The 14,050-nt window shown below is 42.7% G+C and overlaps 1 protein-coding gene across 2 annotated transcripts in view; it reads left to right on the forward strand.

The window, feature by feature from the left end:
• The window catches only part of NDE1 (nudE neurodevelopment protein 1), a 34,978-nt gene that overhangs the window by 13,890 nt on the left and 7,038 nt on the right, over positions 1-14,050 (forward strand). For both annotated transcript variants that reach the window (XM_043914400.1, XM_043914399.1), the window contains exon 4: positions 1,515-1,663. In XM_043914400.1, coding sequence (XP_043770335.1) covers positions 1,515-1,663 — 149 coding nt within the window. The remainder of the gene's footprint in view (positions 1-1,514; positions 1,664-14,050) is intronic.

Consider the following 14,050-nt stretch of genomic DNA (forward strand, 5'->3'; position numbering starts at 1 on the left):
CCACACTGTTCTTAGCAACAGCTTTGTGTACAGACTGACTGAGGAAAGACAGGAGTTGGCTTGTTTTTAACTTTCAAATTAGGCTCAGGCCTTTCCTGTGGGCAGGGAGTGTCTTCGTTCCTCTTGTAGACAGGGGAAGGCTGCTGAGATTGTTGGATGACAGACAATAATTTGGAAGCGGAGCCAGACAGGGAGAGCATGGGAGTGTGTGAGTGTGTATGCACACGCGTGTGATCACTTCCTCTGTGAACCTAGGTGGAAGTGGTCCAGGGCCATTGAGCGTCGTCATTCCGTGAGCGCGAGCCCGGGTGGCCCAGGATGGGTCTTGGCTCAGCCGTTTTCTCCCGTTGACTCTGGGCTGACGATGGGCCTGAGCCTCAGTTCTCACACCTCGGAAATGGCGTTCAGTCAGGCAACGGGAGGGTTGTCCTGAGCCCAGAGGCTCGCACAGAGTAGCCTGCAGTAAATGTTGCCGTTTAGTCGCTGAGACCCCATGGACTGCAGCCCGCCAGGCTCCTCTGTCCGTGGAATTCTCCAGGCAACAATACTGGAGTGAGTTGCCATTTCCTGCTCCAGGGGATCTTCTTGACCCAGGGATCGAACCCCCATCTCCTGCTTGGCGTGGGTTATTTACCACTGAGCCGCCAGAGAAGCCCACAGTACACGTTAGCTGCTGTGACTGGGGCCAGCAGATTCTTGAGACCTCATCTGAGCTGTTCCTTGCCTTGGAAAGCACCGGCCAGGTCACTAAGCTTCTTTTGGTAAAAGCAACAGTTACGGTTTTTTCCTTCTTCTCTTCCCTTCCTCCTTCCTCCCCCTGCCTCCCTGCTCTCCCCCCCTCCCCAGAGGTGCCCAGGTTCCTTCTAAATACCCCATGCCACCGGGAGAGCGTCCTGGGTCACAACGTCAGAACAGTCATTGAACACAGTCCTGCTCTGACTGTGAGGCATGAGAACCAAAGTCACTGGGATTCCTCCTCTTGTCCCTGTAACCCAGGGATGTCACGTGAAGGGCGTCAGTATTGCTCTTGCGGGTCAGGCTCAGAGAGGTTGATGATGCTTTCTTTGGCTGTGGATACCTTGCACAGAATGACTGCTTAAGATGGTTGGGGGCTTCTGGACACCAGAGGCGGCCGGGACCATTGTGGGAGGGGCCCAGGTGCAGACAGATGCTCAGGAAGCACTTGGAACTGGACAGCTCCTGGCTCCCCCCATCATCCCTCACTTGCTTAAGAGCCCATGTCTGTGGACAGAAGGTTCTCCTGACCGAGCTTAGGCTTGTCCCCTGGCCGTTGTGGAGGCTGCGAGAGGTCCTCAAGAAATTAGGGTGTCGGTGGGCTGTGCAGAGGGGAGGAACGGATGCTTAGTGGCTAGGAACCACACACGTGCATCGCAATGGGAGAGAGTACGTCCCAGGATTGACCTTCAGCATCCTAAGGAGATGACGGGGAAAGGAAATAAACATCCTTGTTGGGAGTCTTAAGTCATTCACTCAGTGTCGATTCTGTCCTTCAGGAGAAGTTTAAAACACAGCATTCTGAAGGCTACCGGCAGATCTCAGCCTTGGAGGATGACCTTGCCCAGACAAAAGCCATTAAAGATAAACTGCAGAAGTACATCAGAGAGTTGGAGCAAGCCAACGATGACCTGGAAAGAGCCAAACGGTATGTGGGGAAGGAGAAAAGAGGTCTGGGATCCTTCTGTCTCTGGGTCCCAGACACTGTGTCAAGGGTAGGGGATTCAGCAGAGAGCAGAGCCAGGGCCCTTGGCTGTACAACCTCGTGGGAAATGGACAACAAGCAGAAGTGCTGCAGGTCCAGGGTGCTGTGGGGGCACGTGGTCCGAGATGTTCATTTGTCCTTTGCTGGGAGGATGCTGGGCAAGGCTTCTCAAAGGAAATGCCCTTTAGGCTAAGACCGAGGGATGCCTCAGCATTATCCAGGGGAAGAGTACGGGGTGAGAACATTCTGGGCGGAAGGACAAGCATGTGCTCAGTTGGCCCTGGATAAGATGGTATTTCTTTCTTTGTTTTTTAATCTTTACAATGTTGTGCTGGCTTCCACCACAGACAGAATAACTCAACCATAATTATATATATATTTATATATGTATATATATCCCCTGTCTCCTGTCCCCCCATCCCACCCCTCTAGGTCATCACAGAGCTCCAGGCTGTGCCATATAGCAACTGCTCACCAGCTATCCATCTTACACCTGACGGTGTATATGTGTTGATGCCACTTTCTCCATTCGTCTCACTCTCTCCCTCCCCCACTGTGTCCCCAAGTCCATTCTCTACATCTGCGTCTCCATTCCTTCCCTGCAAATAGGTTTATCAATACCATTTTTCTAGATTCCATATATATGCATTAATATGAAATATTTGTTTTTCTCTTTCTGACTTACTTCACTCTGTATAAGAGGCTCTGGGTTCATCCACCTCATTAGAACTGACTCAAATTCGTTCTTTTTAATGGCTGAGTAATATTCCATTGTACATATGTACCACATCTTCTTTATCCATTCATCTGCTGATGGACATCTGCGGTGCTTTCAGTGATAAGACAATATTTCTTAAACCAATGTTCTATAGTTTAGCAGACTACTAACAATAATAAATAACAGTAATTGAATAACTACTGTGAGCCAGGTGCTTTTTTTTTTAAGAAAGCACTTTAAAAAATTTAGATGTAAATTACAGCAACATGCATCGATCATAGGGAGCGTACGGTTCCATCAGTTTGGACAATTTTTCAGTCCAAACTGAGCTGAATGCTCAGCTTTTCAGTCTAGTTAGTTAACTGTGAACCAAATGTAACAGTCTCAAAACCTTAGCGTTTCACTTACTGCCCTCAAACTTTATGCTATAGCTTTAATGCATGAAAGAAAGAGATTAAAAAGATAGCCTTTTATATTTACCCATATGTCTATGGTTTCCGGTTCATTCCTTCCTGAAGTTTCCCTCTGGTTATCATTTGCCTTCAGCTTGAAGAACTTCCCTTAGGATTTCTTGTGGTGCAGGTTTGCTAATGGTGAATTCTCCTCTCTGTAGTTTTTCTGAAAATGTCTTTCTTTTGCCTTCATTGGTAAAGGAAATTTTCGCCGGATATGGAATTCAGGTTGACAGGGTTTGGTTTGGTTTTCTTCTCTTTCAGCACATTAAAGATGTTCTGGTGTCTTTTGAACTCCTTACTGGGGGTTAGAAGCTAGTGGTAACCCAAGTAGTCACTCCCTGTTTATAACCTAGTGTGTTTTCTCTGGCTGCTCTCAAGAGTTTCACTTTATCTTTGGTTTTTAGCAGTTTGAATGTGATGTTCCTAGGTTTTGTATGTATTTTTCCTGATAGGGGGTTGCTGGACTTCTTTGGTCTGTAAATTTATCTTTTGCCAAGTTTAACTTTGGTCATTATTTCCCCAAGTGTTTTTGCTGCCCCATTCTTTCTCTCCTGTCCTTCTGGAACACCAGCGACACACATGTTGATCCTTTTGATATTGTCACGCAGTTCCCTGATGCTCTGTTCATATCTTTTTAAATTTTATTTTTCTTGGTTCCTCAAATTTGATCATTTCTATTGATCTGGTTTCAGGTCCACTGACTCCTTCTTCCCTCCTCCAGTTCTGGTGGGAAGTCAGTTCCAGTACTGTTTTATTTTAGGTACTTTATCTTCAGATCTAAAATTTCCTATTGCTTTATTGAGATTTCTTTCTTCACATCCTTGAGCATAGTTATAATAGCTTCTTTAAGATCCTTTTCTGCTAATTATAACATCTGGGTTACCTCAGGTTGATTTCCTGTAATCACCTTTTCTCTTGAGTTTTGGGTCACATTTTCTTGCTCTTCATTTGTCTAGTCATTTTGGTTTACATTCTGGACATTATGAATGATGTGTTACAGAAGCTATGGATTCTGTTATGTTTTTGTTTGTTTATTAAGTATGCTGAACTCACACTCCAAACTCTGTCTCCCCTTTTTGGGAAGTAGCTGAAATCTGATTCTTTTAATTAGGCTGCTTCTTGTCTGCATGGTTTGGGTCAGTCAGAGATAGGGGAAGAGTTTATATGCAGAACTGGGGACTCCCCCAAGGTGGTGGATTTTTATCACCCAAGCCATAGACACAAAGCTTATAAAGATACAGGACTCAGTCACTGCTGTTCCTTCCACGTGTTGGCTTCCTTCCAGCTTTTGCCAGGGCTGTCAGATCATTGTTTTTCTTCTTTTACCCAGAGTTTGTAGTTGTAATCTAGGATACTTGGTTTGATACAAGCTACCTTAGTATTAGCAGAAGTGGAACTTTTTTTTTTTTTCAATTAGTTTGTAAAAGTTCTTTATGTATTTTTGCCACTGATCTTTTGTCCTGCCTTGAAAACATATTTTGCAGAATAAACTTTTGTCTGTTGACTTTGTGGTATGATTTTCCATACAGATATTTTTCTTTCTTAGGTCATCAGTTATGTCTCCTTTTATTGCTTCCAGATTTACAGGCTTCACTATGGAGATCCCCTTGATTGTTTTTATTTATTTTCGGTTGGGCTGGGTCTTCACTGTGCACAGGCTTTCTCTATTTGCAGCGAGTGACTGGGGGACAGAGGGGAGCTACTCTCCTTGCAGTGTGCAAGCTTCTCATTGTGGTGTCTCTTCTTGGGGAGCACGGGCTCTAGGCACGCAGGCCCAGTAGTTGCGATGCACGGGCTTAGTTGCTCCCCAACATGCGGAATCTTCCCAGACCAGGAATCGAACCTGTGTCCCCTTCATTGGCAGGTGGATTCTTATCCATTGTACCACCCGGGAAGTCCATTGATCATTTGATTATGTATGTATTCTCTTTAATTTTTTTGAAAGTTTTTTTTATTAATTGTTTTAACTTATGCTTTTAATCTACCTGGCATTTATTTTTGTATCTAGTATAAATGTGTGTCCTATTTTATTTTCATTAGGTAGATAGCCACTTGTGCCAGTACTTTGTGTTAAACACTTCATCTGTTTTCCTCTGAAAGCATATCTCTGTCACATGTTAACCTTCCATTCAGTTGTCCCTTGGTATCCATGGGGGAATTGGTTCCAGGACCCTTGAGGATACCAGACTTTGTGGATGCTCAAATCCCTTAAATGAAATGGTATAGTATTTGCATATAACTTACGTGTAGCCTTCCATATACTTTAAATTATGTCTAGGTTAATTATAATACCTAATACAACCCAAGACTGCTGACTCAGCAATAAAGAATCTACCTGCAGTGCAGGAAACATGGGAGACACAGGTTTTATCCCTGGAGGGAAGATTCCTTGAATGAGGAAATGGCAACCCACTCCAGTGTTCTTCCTTGGAAAATCCCATGGACAGAGGAGCCTGGCAGGCTACAGTCCATGGGGTTGCAAAGAGTTGGACATGACTGAGCGATCAAACACACACAATACAGTCAATCAAAAGCTCCATAAACAGTTGCCAGTGAGCGGCAAATTCAAGTTTTGGTTTTTGGAACTTCCTGGATTTTGTTTTGTTTTTTTTTACAGAATTTTTGATTTGCAGTTTGTTGAATCCAAGGATGTGCCACCCACAGGTGTGGAGAGCTGAGTATAGTCTGGAGTCTAATGCAGGATTCTTTTCTCTTTTGACCCAGTGTGTAATTTGTGAATTACAGCCAACACTGTAATGACTAGAGATTCCCCGGTGGCTCAGACAGTAAAGAATCTGCCTGCAACGTGGGAAACCTGGGTTCGATCCCTGGGTTGGGAAGATCCCCTGGAGAAGGGAATAGCAACCCTCTCCAGTATTCTTGCCTGGAGAGTTCCATGGACAGAGGAGCCTGGCGGGCTATCGTCCATGGGGTTGCAAAGCGTTGGATGCAACTGAGCGGCTAACACTTCCACTTTCCGTAATGGCTCGGTTACTGTGGCCTTTATAGCATGTTCTGATTTCTGGCAAGCCCCTGGCATGCGACCATTTCCACTCATTGATGAAAACAAGTCACACGGCCAAGCCACATTAAGGGCTGGGAAAGTACATTCCACCCACAGTGAGGCTGAAGCAAGGGTGTGGATAGAGGGAGGGTGAAGAATTGGGGGCCATCATGCAGCCTGTCACAAAGAGAGAGTGCATTCACGTGATTCAAAAATACCAGACAGAGGGCTAGCGTTCTGAAATTCAAATTCAAGCAAATAAAAACAGAAATTTGTATTATTCCCCCCACTCCCTCCTTTCTTTTTCCACAAAAGAGCATTCTGTACCCACTATTGTACATATTGTACTAGTGCCTTGTCACGTAATAGATCTTGGAGGTCTTTCTGTGATAGGACACAGAGCATTCTTTGTTGTTGATTTCTTCCCAAGCGCATAATATTTTATTGTATGGTTGGTATTGTATGATACATAATAATTTATTTATCTATCCCCCTGTGGATGGATATTTGCTGCATTTCCATTCTTTTGCGGTGATAAGCGTTGCTATAGTGAATGATACTCATTGCTTGCACAGATGAATTTCCAGAAGTGGAATTCCTGGGTCAGAGGATATATGCGTGTAATTTTGATAGTTTTTACCTGGTTGTGCTCTGTCATGGTACCAGTTCACATCCCAAAAACTGTGTAAGTCTCTGTTTTCCAACTGGCTTCACTAACGGCATTTTTCAAGCTTTGGATTTCTGCCAGTGTAATAGGTGACAAATAGGTACATTTCTGGATTATGAATGACCTTGAGTTCCTTTTCATGTGTTTAATAACTGTTTTATTTCTTTTTCTGTGAACTCTGTTTATCTTTGCCTAGTTTCAGATTGGGTTGCTAGTTGTTTTTTCTCATCACTTTCAGGAGATGTTTATATTTTTGTCTCCTATGAGAATTTAAAGCGTTGGAGAGTTTCTCATCTGTCTTCCATCTTTGTCTGTTGCATGTTACTGTTGAAAGTTAACTTGGATTTCTATGTAGGCAAATTTATCTGCAATCCAAGGTTTATAAAGCAGTTAGTTATGTTTTCATCTAGTAGTCTTCTCCCTTCCTTTCTCTTTCTCTTTTTCTCCTGAAGATGCATTGGATTCATAGTTTAGCTAACTGCTGAATGTGAGTGTTAGTTGTTCAGTCGTGTGTGACTCTTTGCGACCCCATGGACTGTAGCCCTCCAGACTCCTCTGTCCATGGAATTTTCCAGGCAAGAATCCTGAAGTGGGTTGCCATTTCCTTCTCCAGAGGATCTTCCTGACCCAGGGGTCGAACATAGGTCTCCTGCATTGCAGGCAGATTCTTTACCATCTGAGCCATGAGGGAATCCTACTATTAAGAGACATTTCTAAATATAAAGATGGGTCCACTTAAAAAGTATCAGCAGATACATGCTTGACTTTATTTTATAATCTGTAGACAGTACATTAGAGTATGTAAAGAATCCTTACACCTTTTCCAAAGGAATACCTGAGACAGAGTAGGAATAAAGTTATAAATGGTGAATAGTTGAATGTTACAATCAGATGTGGTAGTGTTTTGCCAAAAGTTTTCACTTTTGTCTCAGGCTCGAAGATTTGTTAACGAAATAGGCCACTTGTTATATTCAAATAAATAATACCAATATTTATTAGAGGTTATCTAGCTTACTTTCAATATACTAACATTAAAAGAAAAGAGAAATAGACACAGCAGAGGCTACTGTGCTGGGTTTTGACCGACATCCAGACTCATACAGTGCTGGGGAGTCTCGTGATAGCACATCTGGAGTCCCAGTTGGGGAAAGGGTCCAGGCAGCGTGTCTGCTCTGGGTGAGACTTCAAATATTGCAGTTCGGGGTTCCCGCTTATAATCCCAGGACGCAAACTGACCTCATCATCAATCTGTGAGCAAATTGCAGCCCTGGTTTCATGTTAATGCTGTTTGTTCTCTCTTGTAAAACTTGGAATGTTGTTAAGCCTGGGGCTTGATTGGCCAAGACCCCTCCACGGGCGCAACAATTTCAAGATTGGTCTCCTGTCTTCTTGCGCTCACAGCAGACAGTCAGGGCTGTGTCCAGGCAGCTTAGAAGCAAAGTCAGAGGTTTGTTCTGCTTTGTCTTTGAAGCCTAAATAAAACCATTTATTTAAATTCCCTAACAGGTAGAGACCCAAATCATCATTTTAGAATGAATTAAGTTCTGGAATGCTGAAGTTTTATTTAAAAAAAAAAAAAACACTTTAAAACTTTCCAATTTTATTATAAATTTTTAGTAGTTATGTGTGAAAAATTTGACTGTCTACTGCAAGAACAGTAATTTCTTAGCACCATCAACTATCTGTTTATTTTGGTCCCTCCAGCTGTATGTCTGTAAAATTAAATAGCACTTTGAACCGAGTAGAGGGTGACCTTGTGAAAGGGTAACCTTGAATGATTCAGGAAATCTTGTTATTGTTCAGTCGCTCATCCGTGTCTGACACTTTGCCACCTTGCCACCTTATGGCTTCCCTGTCCTTCACTGGCTCCCGGAGTTTGCTCAAATTCATGTCCCTTGAGTCAGTGATGCTATCTAGCCATCTCATCCTCTGCTGCCCTCTTCTTCTTTTGCCTTCAGTCTTTCCCAGCATCAGGCTCTTTTCAAATGAGTCAGCTCTTCGTATCAAATGGCCAGAGTCCATCCAGTGAATATTCAAGATTGATTTTGTTCAGGATGGACTGGTTTGATCTCCTTTCAGTCCAAGGGACTCTCCAGAGTCTTCTCCAACACCACAGTTCAAAAGCATCAATTCTTCAGCACTTAGCTTTCTTTATGGTCCAACTCTTACACCCATACATGACTACTGGAAAAGCCATAGCTTTGATTATATGGACCTTTGTGGGCAAAGTGATGTCTCTGCTTTTTAATACACTGTCTAGGTTTGTCATAGCTTTCCTTTTAGGGAGCAAGCGTCTTTTAATTTCATGACTGCAGTCACCATCCACAGTGATTTTGGAGCCCAAGAAAACAAAGTCTGTCACCGCTTCCACTTTTTCCCCTTCTATTTGTCATGAAGTGATAGAACCTGATGCCAGGATCTTAGTTTTCTGACTGTTGAGTTTTAAGACAGCTTTTTCACTCCTTTTTCACTCTCATCAAGAGGCTCTTTAGTTCCTCTTCACTTCCTGCCATTAGAATGGTATCATCTGCATATCTGAGATTGTTGATATCTCTCCCAGCAATCTTGATTTCAACCTGTGATTCATCCAGCCCAGCATTTCGCATGATGTACTCTGCATATAATTTAAATAAACAGGGTGACAATATACAGCCTTATGTTACTCCTTTCCCAAGTTTGAACCACTCCTTTGTTCCATGTAAGGTTCTAACCATTGCTACTTGACCTGCATATAGGTTTCTCAGGAGCTAGGTAAGGTGGTCTGGTATTCCCATCTCTTTAAGAGTTTTCCACAGTTGTGATCTACACAGTCAAAGGCTTTATCATAGTCAATGAAGCAGAAGTAGATGTTTTTCTGGAATTCCCTTGCTTTCTCTGTGATCGAACAGATGTTGGCAATTTGGTCTCTGGTTTCTCTGCCTTTTCTGAATCCAGCTTGTATGTCTGGAAGTTCTCAATTCACATACTGTTGAAGCCTACCTTGGAGAATTTTGAGCATTACCTTGCTAGCATGTGAAATGAGTGCAGTTGTGCGGTAGTTAGAACGTTCTTTGGCATTGCCCTTCTTTGTGATTGGAATGAAAACTGACCTTTTCCAGTACTGGGGCCACTGCTGAATTTTCCAAATTTGCTGACATATTGAATGCAGCACTTTAACAGCATCATCTTTTAGGATTTGGAATAGCTTAGCTGGAATTCTGTCACCTCCACTAGCTTTGTAGTAATGCTTCCTAAGACCCACTTGTCTTCACATTTCAGGATATCTGGCTCTAGGTGAGTGATCACACCATCGTGGTTATCCGGGTCATTAAGACCTTTTTTGTACAGTTCTGTGTATTCTTGCTACCTCTTCTTAATCTCCTCTATTGAAGAGAAGATGTATCTCTTAATATGAATATTTACTGAAAACCTATTTTTCTGCTTTCCTGTTTTCAGTTTCTCATAACTATCTGTGAGATTAACTGCTTTCATAGTCATTATGTATTGCAGCATTTTACTATAATAAATATGCTTTTATGGATTTTACTCTTGTATAATAGATACGCTTTTATATATAAGTTGACAGAATTTCAGTGTATAAAGCACATAGAGCTATTTGTCGCTCAGGTGACAACTAGTATATTTACCTTTAATTGAAAGCAAATATTCACAAAGTAACAATAGACCTAAGTGCCGTGCCCTGCTGATATTACCCAGTCAAACTGATTGTATACCGGCAGGTGGTTATTGATCCACATAAGTTCAGGAACGCCAGAAATGCCACTGAAGTTGAGCTTCATTTCTCTGGCATTCCAGAAGCCAGTGGTAGATTTTGACCAATTAGTGAGTTTAAGTTTTTGATCCAGTTGAAGTTCATCTTAGGGTGCAACATTAGATCCAACATTAATTTTTTCCAGGTAGCTGCCTGGTAGTCCCCAGACCTAAAATTGAACCAGCCGTCTTTTTCATTGATGATTTGTGATGCCACCTTTATCATAAATTAAACTCTCATATGCATTTGGATCTATTTCTGGACCTTCGGTTCTCTTCGACCTGTCTGGTCTTATAACTTGCGCACTGCAGCCCTCTTCATTATTGAGGCTTCATAATAACATGTTCTTTGTTTTTGGTGGAAGTAGCTTCCCTGATCTCTTCTCTTTCACAGTTCTCCTGGCCATTTTTTTCTTTCAGTGTTATTGAGATATAATTGACATACAGCACTGTATAAGTTTAAGGGTATATATAGCTCAAGGATTTGACTTACATACACAATGAAATGGTTATCACAGTATGTTTAGTGAATACCCATCATCTCTTATAGATACAACATTTAAAAAATGGGAAAAAAAATTTTTTTTTCCTGGTAAGAACTCAGGATTTAGCCTGTTAACAACTTTCATAGATAAGATACACTGGTGTTAATTATCATTATGTGCATGTTGTGTTCTTAGTAGTTATTTATGTTTTAGCTAAAAGTTTGTACATTTGACATCTTCGTCCAGTTCCCTTGGCCCCTGAAACTGCAAATCTGATCCCTTTTTTAAATCCGTTTGTTTTGAAATATAATTGACCTACTGTGTTAGTTACTATTATATAACATAGTGATTCAATATTTCTATACATTTCAAAATGATGGCCACAAGAAGTCTACTTTATCTGTCACCAAGCAAAGATGCTTCATGGTTATTGACTGTATTCCCTGCATTGTATATTTCATACCTATGACATTTATTTTGCTACTGGAACTTTGTCCCTCTTAATCTAGCTTCCCTGATGGCCCAGTTGGTAAAAAATCTGCCTACAATGCAGGAGAACTGTGTTTGATCCCTTGGTTGGGAAGATTCCCTGGAAAAGGGAATGGTAACCCACTCCAGTATTCTTGCCTGGAGAATCCCATGGACAGAGGAGCCTGGCAGGCTACAGTCCATGGGGTTGCAAAGAGTCGGACACAACTGAGTGATGAACACTTACACTTTCAGTCTACCTCACCTGTTTTTCCTCCTCCTCCAACCCCCTCCCTTCTGGCAACCACTTGTTTAATCTCTGTAACCCTGTTTTGTTGTGTTTGTTCATTTATTAATATGTTTTAGGTTCTACATGTAAGTGAAATATATGATACTTGTCTGTCTCTGATTTAATACTCTCTAGGTCCATTCATGTTGTAACAAATAGCGAGGTCTCATTCTTTTTTTTTACAACTAACATTCTTCTCCTGGCCATTCTTGTTTCGTTATCTCATCATCTTTCAAATCAGTCCCCCTGTGCCTATACCCTGAATAAAAACCTGTTTGTATTTTTATTAAATGCTGAGTGTGAGTGATAGTCACTCAGTTGGAGTCTGACTCTGTGCGACCCCATGGACTGTAGCCCGCCAGGCTCCTCTGTCCATGGGATTCTCCAGGCAAGAATACTGAAGTGGGTTGCCATGCCCTCCTCACGGGGATCTTCCCAACCCAGGGATCAAACTTGTGCCTCTGATGTCTCCAGCATTAGCAGGCAGGTTCTTTATCCCTAGCGCCACCTGGGAAGCCTGTGTTTTTATCAGGATGGTGTTAAACTTTGTTAGATAACTTACAGAGAATTGATTTCCTTATGATTTGGGGTCTTCCTCCTCATAAATAGCATATGTTTGCATTTCAGTAAGCCTCTGTGGCCTTAAGTCTTAGATGTTTGCTGTTACATGAATTCCTAGCTGCAGCATCTTTGTTGTTGTTTGACATGCCAGCCTTAGGGTCATTTTAACTGATTCCCATCTTGTGTTCTTAAATATCATGCCTTTATTGTTTTTAATCAGGCATTTTTGGTAACTTTATCTTCTTTACTTCAAAAGACCCTTTGAGGTAGGAACATTAGTTCCTACATTAGGACTCAATCTGGACTTAGTAGGCAGTGCTGAAGAGATGAATGGTTTTTTAAATTTGTTTTTAATTGAAGCATAATTACAATATTGTGTTGGTTTCTGCCATACATCTACGTGGATCAGCCATAGGCATACATGTATCCACTCCCTCCCCACACCACCCCTCTGGGTTGTCCCGGAGCCCTGGTTTGAGTTCCCCGAGTCACAGAGCAAATCCCCACTGGCTCTGTGTTTTTCATGTGTTCGCGTGTATATTTCCATGCTATGGTCTCCCCGTCCGTACCACCCTCTCCTTCCTACCCCGCACCCAGTGTCCAGAAGTCCGTTCTCTATGTTGGCGTCTCCATTGCTGTCCTGCCCATAGGTTTATCAGTACCGTCTTTATAGATTCCATGTGTACGTGTTAATGTATGATATTTATTTTTCTCTTTCTGACTTATTTCACTCTGTATAACAGGCGCTAGGTTCATCCATCTCATTAGAATTGACTCAAATGCGCTCCTTTTCATGGCTGAGTAATATTTCATTGTATATATATGTACCATGGCTTCTTTATGCATTCATCTGTTGATGGATGAGATGAATGATTGACTCTCACTTAACTGTTGAAGGCCTGGAGGCCCAGAGAGGTCAAGTTCCTTAGGAACACTTAGATAGCCTTATGTGTTAGAGCCAGGAGGGCTTCATTCCAGACCTTTTTAATCACCATGAGATACAGTTCCGGGAATGTTAAAGGTCTTTTGGAGATAAATGCGGAATCAGTGAGAAGAATTTGCTGAATTTATCTGTGAAGCATCTGTTGTGTGTTTTGCATGTTACTCCACTTCCCCGACTCCTTGCGGAGGTCCTGTTACTACCCCGGCACCTCTGCTTTGCATGTGAGGAAACTGAGTCCCAGAGAACGCAGCTTGTCCAAACAGAGTTAAAGATCTTTTTTTTTGGTTGCATTGGGTCTTCATTGCCACGTGCAGGCTTTCTCCAGTTGCAGTGAGCAGAGGCTACTCTTCATTATGATGAAGATGCTCGTCGTGGTGGCTTCTCGTGTTGCATGGAACACAGGCTCTGGGGCGCATGGGCTTCAATAGTGGCAGCGTGCAGATTCAGCAGTTGCGACGCGAGGGCTCTCGAGTGTGGGCTCAGGAGTTGTGTTACTTGGGCTTAGTTGCTCTGCAGCATGTGGGATCTTCCAGGACCAGTGATTGAACCTATGTCCCCTGCATTGGCAGGCGCATTCTTATCCACTGGGAACGTCCCGGACAGAGTTAAACACACTCCCTTATTGCTGCGCTTGTCCGTGCCTTTAACATGGCATTCCAGTGACCCGCCGACATCATCCAAAATAAGTGGTTGTTAGGGCAGCTGGGCTGGGCATTTGGAGCTTTTTTAACTTGTTAAGGTAACTGAGGGATAAAGAAGGCCTCTCTCAGCCATGTAAATGCATGTTATTAGGTTGCACATGCATCTTAGTGGGATGTTCTGAATGCTGACTGCATGGTGGGTCTGAGACAAGATGGAACGTGCTGCTCTTGGCATTGGATCGGGGCCTGTCTGTGGTCCTAATTGGGTCCTGGCTCATGTTTTAAGTGCTGTTTGGACATGCCCTCAGTTAACCCGCGGGACAGCCTTGTGCGCCTCGTGAGCTGACAG

This window comes from Cervus elaphus, chromosome 10, assembly GCF_910594005.1.
Source record: "Cervus elaphus chromosome 10, mCerEla1.1, whole genome shotgun sequence".
In the NCBI taxonomy this organism is placed as follows: Eukaryota; Metazoa; Chordata; class Mammalia; order Artiodactyla; family Cervidae; genus Cervus; species Cervus elaphus.